The sequence below is a fragment of the Diadema antillarum genome, unplaced genomic scaffold (genome assembly GCF_040938485.1).
Source record: "Diadema antillarum isolate AM-2024a unplaced genomic scaffold, OU_Dant_1.0 seq00003223_RagTag, whole genome shotgun sequence".
Classification (NCBI taxonomy): Eukaryota; Metazoa; Echinodermata; class Echinoidea; order Diadematoida; family Diadematidae; genus Diadema; species Diadema antillarum.
Genome location: NW_027273808.1, coordinates 25,724 through 47,352, shown reverse-complemented (window position 1 = coordinate 47,352; position 21,629 = coordinate 25,724). Strand labels below are relative to the sequence as shown.

General features: G+C 39.8%; 1 protein-coding gene across 1 annotated transcript in view; it reads left to right on the top strand.

Annotated features, from left to right (window-relative positions):
• Nucleotides 1-223: 223 nt before the first annotated feature.
• LOC139715277 (NFX1-type zinc finger-containing protein 1-like) overlaps nt 224-21,629 on the top strand; it is a 29,091-nt gene continuing 7,685 nt past the window's right edge. The window contains exons 1-6 of the mRNA XM_071626856.1: nt 224-511; nt 10,718-10,958; nt 11,436-12,751; nt 12,830-16,226; nt 16,700-16,814; nt 17,569-18,526. Coding sequence (XP_071482957.1) covers nt 10,720-10,958; nt 11,436-12,751; nt 12,830-16,226; nt 16,700-16,814; nt 17,569-18,526 — 6,025 coding nt within the window. The 5' untranslated portion in view covers nt 224-511; nt 10,718-10,719. The remainder of the gene's footprint in view (nt 512-10,717; nt 10,959-11,435; nt 12,752-12,829; nt 16,227-16,699; nt 16,815-17,568; nt 18,527-21,629) is intronic.

The following is a 21,629-nucleotide window of genomic DNA, read 5'->3' as shown; positions in this document are numbered from 1 at the left end:
CTTGTCTTCTGATTGACAGGTATTCAGTTGTTTCTTTTTATCAATGTACCATATAACATCATTTACGTTGCTGACGTCACACCGTACTATTATAATGCGAGTGGGATTCCCCAGCGATCGCAACAGTTTTATACTGGCTAGACCATGTTAGACGCTGCGAAATGCTGTGTAGCGAAATCCATGATCAGGTTCGCGGAGACACTGCAGTTGGTTGGCCATTCATCCTCGAGGTCCCTGCCGAAAGGAACGGAACATGACTGCTGTCCGATCAATGTCTACTCTTCTTGGCGGGCGATGTAAAAATATCGTCTCTATTTGAGTCTGGACTTGGAAATCGGTCTGCGAGGCATTTGTACCTATATCATTTAGGATACCAGAAATAGCGATGATTTCGGTACGTTTAAATACAGGAAATAGCACAAGTCGCCATCGTGAGTTCGTTCAATTTGATCTCACCTCAGGCAATCTCTTCTCCCTGTGATCTGCACTACGAGGGGATCAATTCTGCCAGGTAAGCAAAATCTTTGTTCGTTTCTTTGTTTGTTGTTGTTGGTTTTTTTTTTCTTGGGGGATAACGACCTTGACCATTAGCACAAGCTTTTGACGGGAAATTATGATGTTAGCAATAATTCACAATGCACCAACTCCACTTACAGCAAGATGCTCATGAAAAATGAAAGGGAAAGTGAGAGCATGACTCAATGATGTGTCGATCCGGCTACAACGGAATTGGCCAAAAGTCGGGAGAATCCAATTCTCGCTATCGCCAATGACGTAAAAAGTACCCGGATGTGGCTTTTCCTTCAAGATTTAGTGCACTTGGTAGCAAGGGCACTTCCGGCGCGGGTCATAATTTGCACAACGCTAGCGTGCGCGTACGTGTACCTTACCTATAGCGCAGCGGCGACCACGGATACTAGTACAGTAGGCCGCTGTATACGTATACCGCCCGAGCCAGCGAGTGGCCAGGCCTGTCATACTCGTACACTGTAGTCCCCGCCGCCGGCACGGCGGCCGGCCTTGCATTAGCATGCACCACTAGCACTCACTGCACGCAGCGCATAAGCTAACACATACCGGTACGGCGTACATCACAGATCAGTCATCTCTGCATACGCTGAAAATATGCTGGAAAATATTCACCCACCTGGATATACAGTATATCGTCATGGAATTCCCATCTTTTTTTTTTCTATTTGTTCTCTGTCGAAATGTCGCGAACACAATCGGGAACGAACAGTGATCTCGAACTTATCCTGTCTCCGAAGCAATTTCTTTCAAGCAAGTACGTACAATGTACGTACATACATGTAGGCACTAGGCCTACTTATACCTAGTGCAAGTCGCGCGTGCACGTACTGCGCTGTGGAGTCACCCGCAAACTTCACCCACGCGGCCACGTCACGTCTCGCATGCCAGTAAGGGTCCTATTTCTGCAGATTTTTTTCATTTATTGTCGTGCGAACAACACATGGCAGCTTCGCAGCAACAACCAATAGTCGTATTAACAGCAATTTCTTAAGAATGGAGAAATTTCAAATCATATTAAAGCTGTAATTCAAGTCGAGAAAACCGGAAGTACACGTAGAATACAGTCGGTTGTGTGTGTAAATAGGGAGCTTTAGATTTTAGACGCGCGGACGTTCAAAGGAAAAAAACATGTTCTGAGCTTGCGCAGTAGCGCGCGTAAAGTCAATCTATTTTTAGCTTGCGTCGCCTGAGTTGTTTACTACGCGTACTGGGCTATTTTCACGTCCGCACAGTTTGCGACGTAGAGAGCTTCTTCATGCACTGATCATATGGGGGCGCGATTTTATTTTTTATACGTTGCGTCCCAGCGTAATCTAAAGCTACTTTTCCACACGACGCAGGGAGAGGAGAACGTCCAGCGCAAGCGTCGGCTCAAACGTCCGCGCGTCAAAATCTAAAGCTCCCTAATAGCATTAGTCACGTATCACGCGCGTACGAACGGAAGTGACTTTGCTACCGGACTATCCCATAATGCACCGTAAATGACGCTTAAATCATCATCCGGGTACTTTTTACGTCATTGGCGATAGCGAGAATTGTCTTATTAGGGAGCTTTAGATTTTCGACGCGCGGACGTTCAAAGGAAAAAAACATGTTCTGAGCTTGCGCAGTAGCGCGCGTATAGTCAATCTATTTTTAGCTTGCGTCGCCTGAGTTGTTTACTACGCGTACTGGGCTATTTTCACGTCCGCACAGTTTGCGACGTAGAGAGCTTCTTCATGCACTGATCGTATGGGGGCTCGATTTGATTTTTTCTACGTTGCGTCCCAGCGTAATCTAAAGCTACTTTTCCACACGACGCAGGGAGAGGAGAACGTCCAGCGCAAGCGTCGGCTCAAACGTCCGCGCGTCAAAATCTAAAGCTCCCTAATAGCATTAGTCACGTATCACGCGCGTACGAACGGAAGTGACTTTGCTACCGGACTATCCCATAATGCACCGTAAATGACGCTTAAATCATCATCCGGGTACTTTTTACGTCATTGGCGATAGCGAGAATTGTCTTATTAGGGAGCTTTAGATTTTCGACGCGCGGACGTTCAAAGGAAAAAAACATGTTCTGAGCTTGCGCAGTAGCGCGCGTATAGTCAATCTATTTTTAGCTTGCGTCGCCTGAGTTGTTTACTACGCGTACTGGGCTATTTTCACGTCCGCACAGTTTGCGACGTAGAGAGCTTCTTCATGCACTGATCGTATGGGGGCTCGATTTGATTTTTTCTACGTTGCGTCCCAGCGTAATCTAAAGCTACTTTTCCACACGACGCAGGGAGAGGAGAACGTCCAGCGCAAGCGTCGGCTCAAACGTCCGCGCGTCAAAATCTAAAGCTCCCTATTGACCGATTCTGTGACGCGCTATGTGTATTTTTGGCATGGGCAGCGCCATTACGCGGTGTCTTAGCCGCCCCCCCCCCCCCCTCTCCTCTCCCCCACCCCCTTCCGCGCACTGAATGGAAAGCTGATGCATGGTTGTTTTAGCCAATGGGCGTGTCGTACTGAGTGCGCGAATGCTTGCTTAGTGCGCGAACCTTTGTTACAAGTGCGCGATAAACATGTTGCCCGTCGGGCGGGAGGCGTTTTCTTTTTAAGACGGCACAGATTGGGGCATGGCGCGTGTTAAACCTATGGGAAAAAAGTTGGGTTAGGGTTTTTGGTTATGGTTACGGTTAGGGTTAGGGTTAGGGTTTGATGGTTAGGGTTAGGATCAGGATTAGGGTTAGGTTTAGGGATAGGGTCCCCGATAGATTTTTAGTTTCCCCAATCTGTGCCGTCTAAAAAAAAACACGCGGGCGGGAGAGAGAAAGGGGGGGGGGGTCGGTTAAGACACCTCATGGCTGCACCCAGTGCCACAAAATGTCTGCTGCCCTCAACGATCCCGAATCGGTCAATAGCAGCACGATATTTCTCTGTTTTCTGCTTTTGCACATAACACCATTCACACACACACACACACACGCATACTCACACACACACACACACCATTTAAATCCGGTGTAGAGATATAAGGGGACATACACAGTGGTCCTGGAAATGAGTGCTTCGAGAAAAGCACTCTCAAAGATTTCACGAGGTAAGGGACAGGGGACAGGTATACGAGGAATTCCATCATGAACAGCCGCCACAATGTTTATTTATATAGATGTCTGCCAAAGGACAAATCAATGACCTTGCTTCATGCAGGTCGGAATCACAGTAGGCCTTTATCTGCGCATGCGCATTTCATTTATATGTCTCGCGCAGTCGCAAAAACACGTGCTATTGGGTGTGCGGTTTTTTCCTCGCCAAACAGCAGTCCCTTCAAAGGACTACGTACACATGATATTATCGCAAAACTCTCCTCCGCATTTTGTCACCGTACAAACTATCAAACTACATAATCAGGATATGTTATAGTTATTCAAAATTTTATATCTTGCATAATGTTTGCCATCTATTACTGTACTTTATTTGCCGCCCCAGAGGCTCTCTTATTTTGTTGTTTCTCTCTGAACAAGGCATAATCATATTCATCGATTTATTTTGTCGAAGATAACACCTCTTCGCTCTCAGACACATGCATGTGTCTTTATCGTTTTCCATTAAGGTGACTGAGTTCTAGTTTCAATCACTTCCTTTTTGTATTTTAGCAACGCAATGACAACCAGAAAAGAAGATATGAAAGTTAAACAAACAAAAAGGCGAAAGAAATGCTAAAAAAGCAAAAACAAAAGGACATTTCGATCATCATTGGAAGGGCAAAAACGGTAAAATCAAATGTAAAGTCAATGTTCAGAAATTTAATTTTCCCACAAAGATGCATTATTGCATTCACGGAAACAAAAAAAAAAGAAGAAGTAAAAACCTTTTCAATTACTTTTGTTGTGCACACTTTCAATGATGGAAGACTATTGACTGTATTTACCTTAGATTTGCCAGCATCAAATGAAAATTGAAAATGAAACAACTTAGATATCTCTCTGCTTTATCCATGCTTCCACATTTTTCTTGTCATACTTCAACAATCACAGTTTATGAAGCATTCATTGACTCTCAGGTTGATAACTTTTTTTGGAAAAATTTTCAAAATCTACCGACAAATTGATGTAATTCGGTGACTATGAAAAAAAAAGTTTTCCCCTGAACAAACTAATCACTGATTTTTCTCTACCGGTAAATTGCTTCTGTACATGAGACTCCTTGAAACTCACGAAAAAAATGTGAAAATATCTCCTTTAGGTCTTCTGCAATGCTGGTAACGGAATTACGTGGTAATAGAATTTGACGCATGTACAATATGGAAAAGAATGAGATAAAAGAATGTCAAGAGGTCATGAAATAGTTTCAGGGCTTTATCTTTGAGCTTAATGGTGCATGGTAGTGGTTAACAGTAAAGGTGTGAAGGTTGAGGTTCATGTATAATACACTGAAATGACTCATCTTAGTTGGAGGCCTCTGACAGTGAGTCCTGGCGTCAGGGTACATGTCTTACTAGCCTCATGTGGTGAAAGTCTCCTCCCTGCTATCAACATTTTCGCATATACAAGAACTACATGGAGACTATGTGCTAACTTATGACTCAGTAAGAAGCTCACTCTTGAGCATGTTGAGTGTAAAAAAGAAATCATTTTGAGATCTGAGATATCGATGTATATTTTCTTGCTAAAAAAAGTATCATGGCTAGATAAGAAATAAAGTAAAGGGTGAGGGACTATTAATGGATGTGATGCAGTATAGATTGAACAAAGATTAGACAGAAGAGGAAGGACACTGAATTTCTTTCGAACACTGCTACTAACAGAGGGAAATGAAATTGAGGAAAATTTGGGTGAGGAGGGATCAAATAAAAGAGAAGGATCATACACAATATGTTAGAAGTTTTAAATCTTGACACAGCAGCGCCCTTTTTTTTGAACCTGCATTATGATGCCCATTGAATGTCACACCTTTTATATTTCTGTGAGACTTTATTTAGGCTAAGTTGATAGTCTGACCTATTATTGCACGTGTCCTCTTTTCTTCCTCAAGTCCTTTAACTTTAATGGTAGGTAAATGACAATGACCTTCTATCATGTATTAGATATTTCCTCCATAGAGACACTTATTTTGATTTTCTTGCCCCTTTGATCCAGATCATCTGCTCCCCCAGTGAAATTTGACCTTTAATCCTTTTTTTCAGGAATAAAGGCAAAACACTATTTGTGGTACTAATATATCAAATAAGTTTCTGTTGGAGTGCTCTAAAATGTAGTAGGCATGCACATCCCGTCCTTTAAAAAAAAATGATATGAAGTCATTGCATTTCTGCTCAATTCTTCGTTTTGCCACATGCAATGCAATCCACCTATAGTGTCATTGCAGTGTATTTCATCATGTGCTGCCAGGCAGTCAAAATGCCACTTGCTGCGAAAGAGAAGACGCAGATTTTTTGTTGAGCAAGCGCTCAAAGAAGAAGAAGAAGAAGAAGAAGAAGAAGAAATTGAAAAAGTCAAGAAGGAAGACAGAGACAGGAAACTTATTTGTAATTCATAAGCTAAGTCATGAATACAGCCAATGATCAAATCACTGTCATATTTTTAAAGGCGTCACTTGCAAAAATGTTTGCAGTCAGAAGTATAGTATACAGTATACAAACATTGTTCACAGATATATTTTGGCTCTAATTCAGTGACCTGCAGATGGAGGCTCTCGGATTTAAGATGAATTAAATTTGGTGGACTCACTCTAATAGTTCAAAAAGTTGTAATTTATTAGTGTTAATTTACTGCATTATAAACCAGTTTAGTTTGTTAATTTCATTTGTGTGGACTGAAGTACACCGTAAAGACATTAAATTCTATCAAAGTATATACCAGGAGGCAACCTCGGCAATTAGTAAAATGATATTTTTAAGGATTTATATAGTATAAGCCACAACGTTATACTGATGATCGAACACTCGTGCAGTAATAATCTATATTATACCAAAACTTTCTTTTCAATCTACATATGAACGAATTGTTATTTATTTTGTTTGTCACTGCGTCTTTTCATTTCAGGAACTAAAAGTTCCAAAGCTTCATGTGTGGTCATCCGTAACATTGTGTTCAATAATGTGTCTGCTAACTGTGCTCTCGCACTCATAATTGGTACTTTTAACATGATTGAAATTTGAATCACGCCAGTTTATTCTTTTTTTCATTTGCATGTGCACATAATATATACATGTATGTAATTCCCATATTTTATCAATGATTTGCACCTTAGGAATAAAATAACAGAGAGAGGTGTCTGAAGTGATATTAACAAAAAAAATTCAAGAAAATGTGGATGTTGTTGACTGGATTTATGGAAATGCGTTTGTGTGAGTCTATTGTAGTGTTATTCCGTTACGATGTGTCTTAAATGTAATTTTTCTACTTGAGTGTGAAATTCTACCTTGAAGTAGACAAATCTTGATGGATGTGATACTTACAAGTTATTAGATCTTGACTACCATATTTACAACCATTAATCATAGTTGTAGCATGAAAATTTTATACTTTTATGACCAAAACTCATTTGACACCTATACACTAGTAGCAGTTTAAGATTAGATGTTAGGACTTATTGAGTAATTATATTATATTTGATTATATCAATATATTAAAGCATGAAAATTGGATACTTTTGTGACAACAGAAACTCATTTGGCACCTATGTAATAGTTGCAGTTTTAAGATTAGATGTTAGAGAGGACTTATTTGGTAATTATATTATATTTCATTATATCATTATGTTAAAGCATGGAAATTTGATTCTTTTGTGACAATAGAAACTCATTTGGCACCTATTTATACACTAGTAGAAGTTTAAGATTAGATGTTAGAGAGGACTTATTCAGTAGTTATATTATATTTCATTACATCATTATATTAAAGTATGAAAATTGGATACTTTTGTGACAATAGAAACTCATTTGGCACCTATATGCAATAGTAGTAGTTTTAAGATTAGATGTTAGAGAGGACTCACTTAGTAATTATATTATAGCTGAAGGCATAAATGATCTTTCTCAAGACATCTAAGAATACACGAGTATAAAGAATTTGTATTTTTCAAGTGTATTTCAGAAGGCGTAATTCCTTTACGATTTGTGTAATCCCGTTTACACTGGCTGGGGGGGGGTCTGCTGCTATGAAAATGTGATTAAATGTTACAAAAACAATCCAACTAAATTGGAGTTTTCATAATCAGATTATAAAATAAGACAAAAAACATACAGTGCATCTGTTATAGATTTCAGAGAATAACTATGATCCTAAATCAGGGTTGAACTTAAGACTCAGTTTTCTGGTAATTCCGTTACCATCACACATCTACCTCCTTTGTAACCACACAAGTGAGAACATTTAACAAGATTTGCATTTTAGGTACCTTTGCATCTATTAACTGTATTGAGAAAAGGCAAAGTAATCACTCCAGTGTGTGTGTGTGTGTGGGGGGGGGGGGAATATGAGCCAGAATTCTCTGATTTGTAATTACGTTGCCGCGGAATTGCCCAAGACACGTTTAATTTATCTTTACGTTTTGTTTAACTTTTGTTTGTAACAAACGAAAACATAAGGAAAAGCTCATCATTCGACGTAATAAAAAAAAAAAGTGAAAACATTTTGCCCGTGGGGATCTGTACTGTATAAAATTTTCGTTATTCTCCTGTACTAAGGAAAACTTCTCCAGAATAATAGATTTTTCTTATATGAACGACGTGTCTATCACCAGCATGACATTGAACAAGTTGAACATTCCTATATTATCATAGACCCGGGAGTTGGAGGTACTGGTAACTTGAAACTGGCAAACAGTTTCAATGTTCTGTTGTAATACGAACGCTCAATCTCATTTTTCAGTCAACAGTACAAACACAAAAGATGTAGGCCTATGTGGTGTCTAGTTTCTGCTAAACTTTCGACAAAACTGTATAAACCCCTTTATAATCAATTATACTTTTGTTTATTGCTTCTGACCAAAGCCTAACAGATTGTTTTCCGGCAATTCTTTCAACTTTTCAACTTTCAACTTCATTTTCACCTCCATCAAAATGAACAAAGAAATTATGTACATTGCATATACACGGGATATTTGTGATACAGAACAAAATTTGAAAAGGTACATAAGATAATTATGAAAATGAAAAGTAGATGCGATTACATCTTTGTTAAATACAAAAAGCGTATAATACAAGTCAACTAAGGATGAGGATGGAAGTGGAGGGTCCCACTAAGAAGCAAAGCTTGTACGATATGGGACCCTCAGAAAATACACAAAACATCAATATAAAACACAATAAACGAACCGATGTCAACTGACATCAAAATGATTGGGAAGAGGAAAAAGAGAGAAAAGGAAAGGAAAAAAAGAGGAAAAAAAAAGAGGAAAAAAGAGAGGAAAAAGAGGGAACTACAGCATGTGCCATCGTGGACGCAAGCAATCTGGATTTCATAATGTAAAATAAGTGATGAAATACAAGCTGGATTGAATGTAATGCAAAACATTTTTTATACGAAGTTATGTTGGTAAGAATGCAGGAGAAAAAAAAACACATCGTTATATTTAGAACACAGACAGGGACATACTTAGGAGGACTTATGTAAAAAAGAATGATGACTTGACTGAGATGATAAAGGGAAACTAACTCTGTTGGATGTTGTAAAATTTCAATAAAAATGATTTAAATTTATTCTTGAAGGAATTCAGAGATTGAGCTGTTGTAATGTTACTGGGAAGTGAATTCCAGTACTTTGGCCCGTCGTAAATAAATGTGTTTTGAGCCAACAAAGTTCTCAGAAATGGCAAATGGAAATCATTTGATCGCCGTGTTGGATAATTATGAACGGATTGATTTCTTTGAAACATTGTTTCAAATATATTTGGGAGATTATTTTTATCATAATTATACATAAATTGTCCTAGATTAAACAATTACAAATCACTAATTTTCAATATTTTATGCTCATAAAATAGTGGGTCAGTGTGGGACAAAAATGCAGTATGACATATAACACGGAGTGATTTCTTTTGCAATAAAATAATATATGATAAATTATCTAAGAATGTTTTATATGTATTTCCCCACGCGAGAATACCGTAACTTAAATATGGCAATATTAAGGATGAATATAATACGAGCAGGGACGACAAAGGGAAACAAAACTTAAGCTTATTAATTATACCAATATTACGTGAAATAATTTTACATATACTGTCAATATGAAATTTCCAGGACAGCTTATTGTCAACTGTTACTCCAAGAAATTTTATATGGGAAACATTTTCGAGTGGAGTACCATCTAAAACAATATCAACAGGTAATGCCTCAGTAGAATTACTAAAGAGCATATATTTTGTTTTTTGAAGATTAAGAGATAGCTTATTTGCTTTTATCCACTGGGTAACATTTTCTAATTCCAAATTTATTGTATTAACAAGGGTAAAAAGATTATTGTGTGAAAAAAATAGATTTGAGTCGTCTGCAAAAAGAATAAAAGAAAAAAGTCTATGTGCTTGCAGTCTATGTGCTTGCAACGAAAGACATCCTATATGCTGGACGGATCAATCACTTAAGATTTATGTGATTAGTACCCCACATATTCATTTCGCTATTCGCTCTGCGTTCTTGCAACTTGAGACACATGCATTTGAGTGTATGCTGGTTAATTTCTTAAAGTATTTGCAGCGTACGCAACACATGCACCATTTCATTATGCCGATTAATCACTTCTTTTATGTTGTTTCTTTTGTAACATTGTTGTCAAATCTGGAATCCCGATACACCTATTTAGATTTTTTTTTCCAACTTGCAACCCATGTATTTATTTCATCTGTTAATTCCAGTTAATTACTGAAGCATATCCTTTAATTTGTATTCACTCTGGAATGCCGGCTGAGCTCTTCAGGCTTTTGCAACGTGCAACCGCAGTAATTTTATGTGATAGGAAGAGATCCCCCGTACGATATCTCAATCTCTTGTCCCCGGTACAGGCTTAGAATTTACCTCATGAAGAAAACCTTATTAATTTCAGGCCATGGAATCCTCTCATACTATTGACTTTATTGATGATTATTATAGGTTTTCAAAGATGCTCGGTAAAGAGGTAAGGCCATTCATTTTTATTTTAAGGTAAAATATGTAGTGTTGAGCTCGTTGCCATGCCCGGCTTATTAATCATGTTTGCATCTTAACCTCATTATCCAGTAATGGCGAGTCCACGAAACGCCAATTACGGTGGGGGACGTGGCGGAGGGAGAGTAGGTAGACGACAAGGTGGAAGGGTCCATGAAGAGACTGAACGAGGAGGAAGACGACATCCAGATGCCCTTCGTTTTGGAGTTCGGGCCCCACGGGAGGAACAGGGAGGTGCGGATGGTTCAAGGAGGGGGGCACCACACTCGACTCGTGGTAGTCGAGGTCATGGTACAAGACATGACTCTGTCAGGTAAATTTTTGTTATGTTTTCGCCGCATTCTTTCATTGAGCAAAGCAAAAAGTTTATTTTTGTTAAGAAAGTTAAACGACCTGCAATGACTATAGAACTCGATGCGTTTCAGTTGAAGGATGTCTCCTTATGAACAAGAAGGGGAAGAAGAAATAAGGGTAAAACTATGACAAAGTGACAACTGATATATCATAGATCTACACCTTATTCTTCGTATGCGCAACCATGAAATTCTATGCACGTATTTTTCACGTTTTTTTTTTTCATTTTCTTTCTCAGTGTTTCATACACACATTTTGAAACTTGCATCAGACGTTTAACCACGTTTTCTGATGTAAATTTTGTTCATGAATTCAGTCATTGTTATTTAAAATTGCTTAAGGGCAGATTTTTATTTTTTTTAGAGTTGTCGGTAAATATTACAGTATGTAGCATGAAAAACTTGACAATGCTTGTTTGTTGTTCACTTCTATTTAGACCTAGTACTCGTTCAAGCGGGAGCCAACGGCATCAGCATCAAAACTTTCGACCAATAAGCTCTAAATTTCTGCAGATCATCCTTCATAAAGATCCTTCCGAGGCAGCAGTGGAGCTGAGTTCACTCAAGGGATGTGTAGAAGCCGGTCTCAATGAATCGATGATTGATGAAAAGAGACAGAGGCTCATTTGGCGGAGTTTGGCATATATCTGTGGAACCGTTGGTGCAGATCATACAGTCACCATGCTACTCACCTTGGTGTCGGACTCAAAACTGCTTACACTTCATCTCCCGTCCCATCTCATCAGGCTAAGAACGGTGGCAGACGAATCTGTCGATGATATTCAAACTCTCCTTACGGACGTCTTCATCGTGTTCAAAACAATGCTACAGAGTTTGCCGAGTCGAGTGGCAGATGTCAAGGTTCCCTTCACTCTGCTGGTAGATGCCGTGGGAGGATTCAAAGAAGTATATCCAGATCTGTTTCGGCATCTGGAGCCTATCAAGACCGATGTATCAAACCAAATCGATGCCCTTGAAAAGGACAAGGACAAAAAACGTCAAATGGATCGTGTTCATAGGAATCCTCCTCCGGACGACTTTCGCAAGCAAGCCATTCTTCCTACCGCAAGAGAACTTGAGGCAGGGTATCAACCATTCCTTCGGCCACATATCACGAGAGGCGTTTATGCGGATGGAGACCACTACTTGGACGTGCAGTTTAGACTTCTCAAGGAAGATTTCATCTATCCGTTACGTACAGGTATATCAGAATACCTTGCCTTCAAAAGAGCGCATCCAAACAAGAGGCCTAGACTTCATAATATTCGAATATATGAAGAAGTGCGCTTTGTTCAATCTATTCGCGATTCTTCAGGAGTCTCCCACTGTATCTCCTTCAAGACTCTACCAAGAGTTCGATGGCAAACATCTAAGAGACTCATGTTTGGGTCTCTAGTTCTACTTTCCAGTGATGACTTCCGTACATTTTTGTTTGGAACAGTGGCCAAAAGAGATGTAGGAGAACTGGAAAAAGGACGCGTTGCTGTTCATTTGGTCGACCGAGAAGACGCTTCCTGTCTGTTAGGAAAAACGTTTGTCATGGCAGAATCTGCAGTCTTCTTTGAAGCTTATCGTCCGGTTTTGCAGGGACTTCAGCGAATGTCATCCACTTCCTTGCCCCTTGCGAGATATACCCTCGGACTCAGTGAAAATGTAAACGTGCCTGTATATCTACGGATAGACTCTGATGAATTACCGGAGCAAACTGCATACGAGAAAATGGACATATCCCCACTGTTTGAAGACAGACCAAGTATTCGCTCGCTACTTGCATTACAGCGAGGCTTGGGGGAAAGACCAAGTATTCGCTCGCTTCTTACATTAAAGCGAGGCTTGGGGGAAAGAATTGAAGTCACGAATGATGATGCTTGGCCGAATGTCAATGATGTCAAACTTGATCCATCACAACTTGAGGCAGTGAAAACAGCACTCACTAACGAACTCTCTGTTATTCAGGGCCCGCCAGGAACCGGCAAGACATATATTGGTCTCAAAATCGTTCACATCCTTGTTCGGAATAGACGTTTGTGGTGTACTCAAGAGGATCCTGGTCCTATTCTCTTGGTATGCTATACAAACCACGCCCTTGATCAATTCCTAGAAGGCATTCTCCAGTTCCTTAAAGTAGGTATTATAAGAGTTGGTAGCCGAAGTAAAAGCGAAGCACTCCAGCAGTACAACCTCAATAGACGACTTGGCTGTAACAAAAGATTGAACCCTGAGGGAAACCAGGAAGACAATGTTGATCGAAGAGTCAGACATCTCAGAAAGGAAGTCGATAAGGCAAAGGTTATTGTGGAACGAACGCAAGCGCGACTGGCGGGAGCTAGAGCGGGGATCGTCAACGAGTATGAACTAGGTCCCTTTATGACATGGGCGCATTACAACAGTCTCCTCAGACTTTCAAAGATGAAGAGGATGGAATCATGGATGGTGGAATGGCTTCTTTGTGAGTGTCAGAGTGACTCTGACTGGATGGAAGGACTCGTTACACCCGACGCAACTGAAAAGGAGGAGGAGGTAACGGAAGAAACGGAAAAATCGACAGAAGCCAACAACACTTCAATAGACATTGAGCAGGAAAGAGACTTCATAGAGGCAGAACGCATGATAGAAGAAGACTTCGAGACAGAAATGGCTGAAATTGAGGACGACGTCCCTTTCCTAGGTCTCGATCTCTCTCATCTTACAAATCGTGGGGATCATGCTCTCAGGAGTTACCTTGCCCAGAAGCTGCTTGGAAGAGATAGAATTGATCCAACTTCCATCAACAAAATTCGTAATGTGTGGCGCATATCTCCAAATCAAAGATGGGCACTGTATCACGTATGGTGTGGCATGTATATTGCAGATCTTCGAAGGCGTCTACCAGCATACGAGAACAAGTACAAGCAACTGTGCTTACAACTAGAAGAAGCCAAGAACATAGAAAAGGTTCAAGTGCTCCGAGACGCTACCATCATTGGCATGACCACAACTGCGGCTGCCAGCAATCAGCAAGTGCTTCAAAGAGTGAGACCAAAGATTGTGGTTGTTGAGGAAGCAGCAGAAGTGCTTGAGGCTCACATCATAACTGCCCTTCATTCTTCCTGCCAACAGCTCATTCTTATCGGTGACCATCAACAACTCAGACCCAAGCCAAACGTCTACATGCTGGCGAAGAAATATCATCTGGACATCTCCCTGTTTGAGCGACTGATCAACAATGGATTCCCGTACACTCAGCTACAACTTCAACATCGAATGCGCCCTCAGATTGCGGACATCATGAGGAAACACTTCTACGATGTTCTTGATGACCATGACTCGGTGAAGGATTTTGAGAACATCCAAGGTGTAACCAAGAATATGTTCTTCATTGATCACGCACAACCACAGGAGTGTATTGAGGACATTCAAAGTCATTTCAATGTGCATGAAGCGAACTTCCTGGTTGCTCTGTGTTATTATTTCATTCAGCAGGGATATGAGAAAAATCAGATCACCATTCTGACAGCATACACGGGTCAGCTTCTGCACTTCAAACAGCTGATGGGACGCGATAAGTTTCTCGGTGTTAAGGTGACTTCCATTGACAATTACCAAGGAGAAGAGAATGATATCATTCTCGTTTCCTTCGTACGGAGTAACGATGATGGTAAGATTGGCTTTCTGGGAATTTCAAATCGGCTGTGTGTCTCCTTGTCAAGAGCGAGGAAAGGCATGTTCTGCATCGGTAACTTCACCATGTTCGCTGAGCACAGTGAATTGTGGAAAGGGATTGTGGAGGACCTGAAGGAAACCGACAACATCGGGAAGTCATTGCAGCTGCAATGTGTAAACCACCCTGACCAGCAGAGTGCAGTAAAAACAGCAAAAGACTTTGAAAGGGTCCCCAATGGAGGCTGTAGCAAGCCATGTGAGGCTAGGCTAGAATGCGGACATGTGTGTCGCCAACTTTGTCACCCTACCGACAGAGATCATGTTTTGTACCAATGTGAAGCACCGTGTCTCAAGACCATCTGCAGTAACAATCATACTTGCCCGAACGTATGCTCCGAGCCTTGTCCCACTAGCTGCCCTGTGATCATTACGAAGCTACTACCTTGCTCGCACTCATGCCAAGCGCCATGTGGGCAGAGCATATATGATATCATATGTAAAGAGGCTGTCGAAAAGACTCTACAATGTTCTCACACGCGCATCCTCCCTTGTCATGAAAGCCCAGATTATCTACATTTGTCGTGTGAGATCATCGTCACAAGGCAGCTGATCTGTGGCCACACCAAGAAAGAAAAGTGCCGTGAGCGCGGCAAGTGCAAAGAAACCGTAGAGAAGACATTGGATTGTGGTCACAACTGCCTTGAAGAGTGCCACAAGGATCCAAGTGAAATAACATGTTACCAAGAAATAGACCAAACTCTTCCATGCGGACATATGTGGACTATTGAATGTCACATCGATATTTGTAGTATCATATGTGATATCCTGACGAAGAAACTTCTATCCTGTGGGCACGAGGTGGAAGAGAAATGCTACGCCGAGAGTCAATGTCAGCAACTTGTATCGAAGAAACTTCCATGCGGACACACTAAAATGGTTAAATGTTCGAAAGACCCAGGGGATGTAGTGTGCACCTCAGAATGCCTGAAAGTACTTTCATGTGGTCATAAATGTAGAGGTAAATGTGGAAAGTCCTGTACGAAGACATGTGAAGAGATGATAACCCGAGATGACTGGCCATGTAGGCACAAAGTGACAGTCAAATGCTCTGACACACCCAGCGCATGCAAGGTTAAGTGTGATGCACCGTTGCTTTGTGGGCACACTTGCAAGGGCACATGTGGGGAGTGTAATAGAGGACGTTTCCACTTGCCTTGCACAGAACCTTGCCAGAAGGTGCTGATTTGTGGACACAAATGTACACAGCAGTGTGGGAAGCCATGTTCGTGGTGTCAACAGAGGTGTCAACAGAAATGTCGCCATGGCCAGTGTCGTCATCTATGCAATGAACCATGTGACCTCTGTACGAAACGATGCAACTGGAAATGTCAACACTTCACTTGCTCTATGCTATGTTGCGAACCCTGTGATAGACCTCCATGTGACCAGCCTTGTCGTAAGAAGAAAAAATGTGGACATCCCTGCATCGGTCTGTGTGGAGAAATATGCCCGAAGACATGTAGAGTATGTGACAAGGCTGAGCTGGAACAACGCTTTTTCGGAACAGAAAACCCCAGCCTTTCACGGTAAATAGATTATTATTTACTTCTAACTTCTTACAAGTCTAGTGCTTAATGCATGTAATTCTGCCCCATTGTGCTTCAGATATAATCCCAGCAGCATGATTAAGTCATCAACTTGAGTGACAGTCTCATAAACGTGTAAACACTTCAATTTGTAAGAAGTTACAATAATCGTACATGGAACATTCACAACCATTGTGAAATCACACGAATGCATTATAAACTGTGATGTTAATTGTTACTTTGTTTTTGTGAAGTTCAATCTGAGCGTTGAAAAGATCGAATCATGTTTGCAATAAATAATGATACGGTTTTATACAATGTGGCCTTTCCATTGTTATAGTCATTATTCTTATTGCTGTAATGCAGGATCCAGGATTAAGCTGTGCTTATACCGTCGACTCGCCATCATGTCGGTGATCGAATATGAATATCATATAATTATGTGACATCATATTTTTTTTTTATTGTTAAAGATATGTGCAACTTGAGGACTGCGGTCACGTCTTCGAGGTGAACGAACTGGATAAAAAACTTGGATATCGGAAAGAGAAGATGCAAACCTTACTGCCACAGATCAACAAGATAGTGGTAAAAACTGATATTGATTTATTCCAAATGCCAGGACGTAACCGTAACAATAGTAATGATTTGACGATACCATGCGTTTCACTAGAGACTTCCAACTTCACTTGTTATTAACTTTCAAACAATTACACCGTTCGATGTCAAGGCTTTATAGAGAGAGTGATGAAGAAATTAGGTATATACAGACAACATTATTTTCTAAATTCTAACACCTTCATGCATCGTCAAACTTACAGTTCTTATGAATACCAGCGTATCTCTCTTTTACACAAATCAAAGATGTTTTTATCCAATAATCAGTAGAGATACAGAACTCTTTATAGTATATATATATATATATATATATATACAGTGCATATAATATATTCAGTCACATTGATCATGATACAACTTTTTCCTCTGGCCTCTTGCTGGCGTTTAAAAGTTCATGATAAATCTATCATGCTGTGCATTCTTCTTTATGATGGCTTTTGGCGTTTACATTAAGCCTAGTGTCATCTTACAAATGTATATATATACATATATATATGTGTGTGTTTATGTGTATATATTATATATTTTTATATATGTATAATTTTACCATCCGTCTCAGAAGGTATCTTTGAGATTGTTTTTTAGGGAGGGTGATTATGTCAAAATTTAAATGAGTATCCTTCATGATACAAATTGTATGGGTACGATTTGTGTATAAGACGATATTGTAGAATTTGCAGATTTATTAATCAAAGCATCGTTATTTCCAATGTTTTTCTTGAAGGTACCTTCATGTCCCATATGTGGTAAACTAATAAAGGTCAGTCGGCGATACGGCTCGCTCCTGCACACCTATCGAAAGAGTCTGCGTTGTGCTGTTGAGAAATCACAAGAGGAGGGCGCAATGCTCGAGAATGAGGTGGCTCAAACAACTAGGAAGATCGACAGCATGATCCGTCAGCCTCTAACCAGGGAGGGGAGACACATCCCTGTTCCAACTAAAAACTCGTCACATCTGCTGAGGTGGGCAAAAGACCTTCAACGCATGACAGTAGATCATAGAAAAGGCATGTGCTTCCGGGTTAAAATGATAAGTCGCGTACAATCGTGCAGCGGTTCATTCATTCGCAAACTCAGAACTCACGTGAAATGCAACGAGGTAGAGGATGCTGAAATTTTTGAAATCTTGGAGAGGGCGCTTCAAGCCAGTGCTGATGAGGTTGAAGAATTTCTGACCGGAGACGTTGTCGAGCTAACCGAGCAGCAGATCCATGACGTGGAGACTGAACTGAAAAAGCAAGTCATGCTCACAGAGACTCTGGGGCTATTTATCAAGGGAGTGAAGGAAACTTCACAAATGGAGCAACTCGTATCCATTTTGATATCCGAAACCCGCTTTGAGAACGAACAGTGGAGATTAGCCGATCAGCTTCTGACCAAGCTGTACCGGAGGAATGGACTTCCTCGGTCAGCAAACCATTCTATAAGTGACATTCCCGAACAGGTGTCGAATCATCTAGATGTCTGGAGGCAGTGTCCGGTGGGCCACGTACTGAGGAGCAGTGAGGGCGCTCCAAACATCTGCCCAGCATGCGACAGTGAAAAGAGAGAGAGGGAGAGAGAAGAAAGAGAGAGGAGAGAGGCTAGTAGAGAAGGGCCTGATCACGATCGAGGCCAAGGCCGAGACCGAGGTCGTGGGCAAAGAGGTCGTGGGAGGGGACGGGGGCGAGGACGAGGACGAGGTAGGGGTCGTGGTCGTGGTCGTGGTCGAGGACGATGAATTGGGACTCTGTTTAGATTCACAGAGTTGCCAGAAAATATTATGATTTTTGTCGCAGTATATTTGTAGCAATGAACACGGAAGAGATTTTTTTTTCCTCTTTCCTTCAGGTGAAATGCTGATGTAACACTACTTTAAGTCTTTGGTATTGGCACCTGCAGTCGAATTTTAATTCAGAAACAACCTGTTTCAATTGATTCAATAATCTGTGGAACTGGCGATTTGCATTCGTAACAGTTTTGCTTTTCGTGTATGCAAAATTGTTTATCATTATGTCACATTGCTCCGCTTGTAGACTTACTGTATTGTCTATAGTGCCTGAACACTTCTGTAAAATTCCGTTTATTGTACATTGAAGTGTCAATTTATGCTCTCAATTTCTTTTAAAAAGAATAGCTATGTTTCTGTTGAAAAAAAATGACTGTATGAATGAATGGAAGTTGATGTCTGCTGACATCGCTAAATAGGACTCTTCGGCAGCATTTTTCTATTAATTTGTGATTAGTAATTATTGTGAATATTGTCTTCTAATACGGAAGTACGTGTAAATACCATGCAAAGTGCATTAGTATTTGAGATTCCTTGGCGTGCCTTATGTGTTATATAACACACCGAGCTCGTGACTTGGCACATAATTTGGGTGCTACATGTGCAGACATTTTTTTCTACGTTACATCCTTCTAATGGAAGAGAGATCTGCGTTTATATGTCAGTGTATCTATTTTTAAAGACTGTACATGCCTGTCTCGGTATAGATGTAAATGCACACGTTCCAATGTCAACACCTGTCAATGTTCGCGGAAGTCTGACACAGAATTTGTAGTATCAGCGTATATGAGCAATGCATAGTCAATTGAACATGAGCGCTCACGATGAACCCCTGCAAAATAGATATTGCTTACTAACTTTTAAACATCTTATTGTTGATTAAATGTAATAATGAGTTTCTATAGTTTAATGACATTTGAGCCCTGGCTTGTACAGAGAATATGCCGTGCACTTTTAATTAGTGACGCATTCAGTTTAAGGTCGGGGAGAGACATTATTTTATCGAATAGCGACATGTTCGGTTGTTTCTCGTTGTATCTGTTGGGAGTATGATCTCAAGCATTTATATTCATTCCTACCTTGTCCCCAACAATTATTGTCAAAGTGATGCTTGCAGCTAAGATTGATCTATATAATGAATGTTAATATGCAAAATCAAAGTTATATTTTTGTATCTCAGAAACTTTTTGTGGCTGAACTATCCACAGTTCACAATGCTGTACAGCTTTTCTTAGAATTGTCATAACTTCCATGTACTGGTGTGCACGGACATTATATCACATCCTGTTCAACTGTAATTTTCATCCGAGTTACCACAGTCTTCACTTGGATATATACTATTTGCTCTGACCTTAAGTTGTGATTCTTTAATACTACACTTGTAATTGGCAATAATTGTTGGTAGACATATATATATATATATATATATATATATATATACATTGTATATATTTATATAGGGCCTATTATGGATGGAGATGGAATCAAAGAAGGAGCATTACATGTAATGGTTACAAGAATGTCATCAGTTGTTTTGATACTAGTAAGAACAGAAATAGATGATAAGACTGAGATGATCGCTGTCATCTATTCAAACCATAAACCATTATCTCCAATTATGAATAATTACTCTTTGTAAATCACAACGTTAAGGCTAGTATGAAATAGGAGATCAACAATACCCAAATATTGTAAGTAGGTCCGCATGCTAGTGAATCACTGTATGCATTTGAAATTCGTGATAACTGTTATCCATGCTGAATTTCTTTCAGCTAGGCTGTAACCATTATTATAAAGTAAGGAGAACCTTACAGCAGTATATTTGACTTAGGGCTAAGTATAATGTAGGCAGTCATTGGCAGTTGAAACGATCTAATCATTGATATAGTATCTTGACATCGTTACTCTGCATATGTGTTGACCAATATGTGTGATGTCCAAATGATAGATCCATGCGTCAAAGTGTTTCCATTTATTATTCTGAAATATGTTTATGAAATATTTCATTTCTGTGATTTAAAAAGTATTCCGAATCTGCATACAGGCTCAGATACATGTATTTTATTGTATTGAGCTCTATTCTTCAAACTCAGCGTATTTTAATAGTAAGAAAGTGTGCTCACACGCGCAATTCTTATTTTGAAGTTGGAAAAAAAAATGAATGACTGCGAGGATGCTTTCAGACTGTATTAGCTAAAGCAAGTTATAATAATTATGGTTCTTTCCATCTGTGTCAGACATACAAACGGAAAGATATCATGGCAACATTAATGATACTTGCTTAATTTTACACTGTTTAGTTATCATGTGGAGAATTTTGTAGATACATTTATCAAAGCGTAACGATTATTTCAGTAGGCCATTCCTGTAATCCTTGTTTCTCAGAAGCGGATGGAGCAAAGACAACTGAAAGACGATTTTGAATTAACTCATTAAGGCTGATGAGAGAGTTTGTAGCACATTAATGTATACATTTCCTATTCATACATCATCTTCTCTTGTTCATATTTGCGCTATTCTATTTGTGCTTGTATATTTGTGACCTTTTATATCATTTGAGTCTCTGGTTTCCCTGTGAACATGTATTTGTTTACAGTGTTTCAAAGTTTGTCTACTAGTATTAAGTTTTTTGTATCGGAAGTGTGCAGAATCATTCGAGTCAACAACACATTCGGCAGTAACAGACTCTTCCAAATTGATTGAGAGTCGTGTGTAAGTTAACGTTGTTGTTGTTGATGCACTGTAGTAAGTACTTATAATTAACAGTTAACGTTGGTAATGCTAATTGTGATAAACACCCATCACAAGACTAAATATATCATAAAAATGAAATGTGGTTTTGTAGTTATAGTGCCACATTAAAGAGGAATGGAGAATGGTAACAGTCATACTCACATGTCTTGATCTCGTTTTACGCATCTTGTTTACACAAGATTCGGCCTGAACGTTTGCTGTTTGTTTGTTTGCTTTTAATGCATAGGATACTTTCATCTTTAGTATCAAATTGTACTATTTTA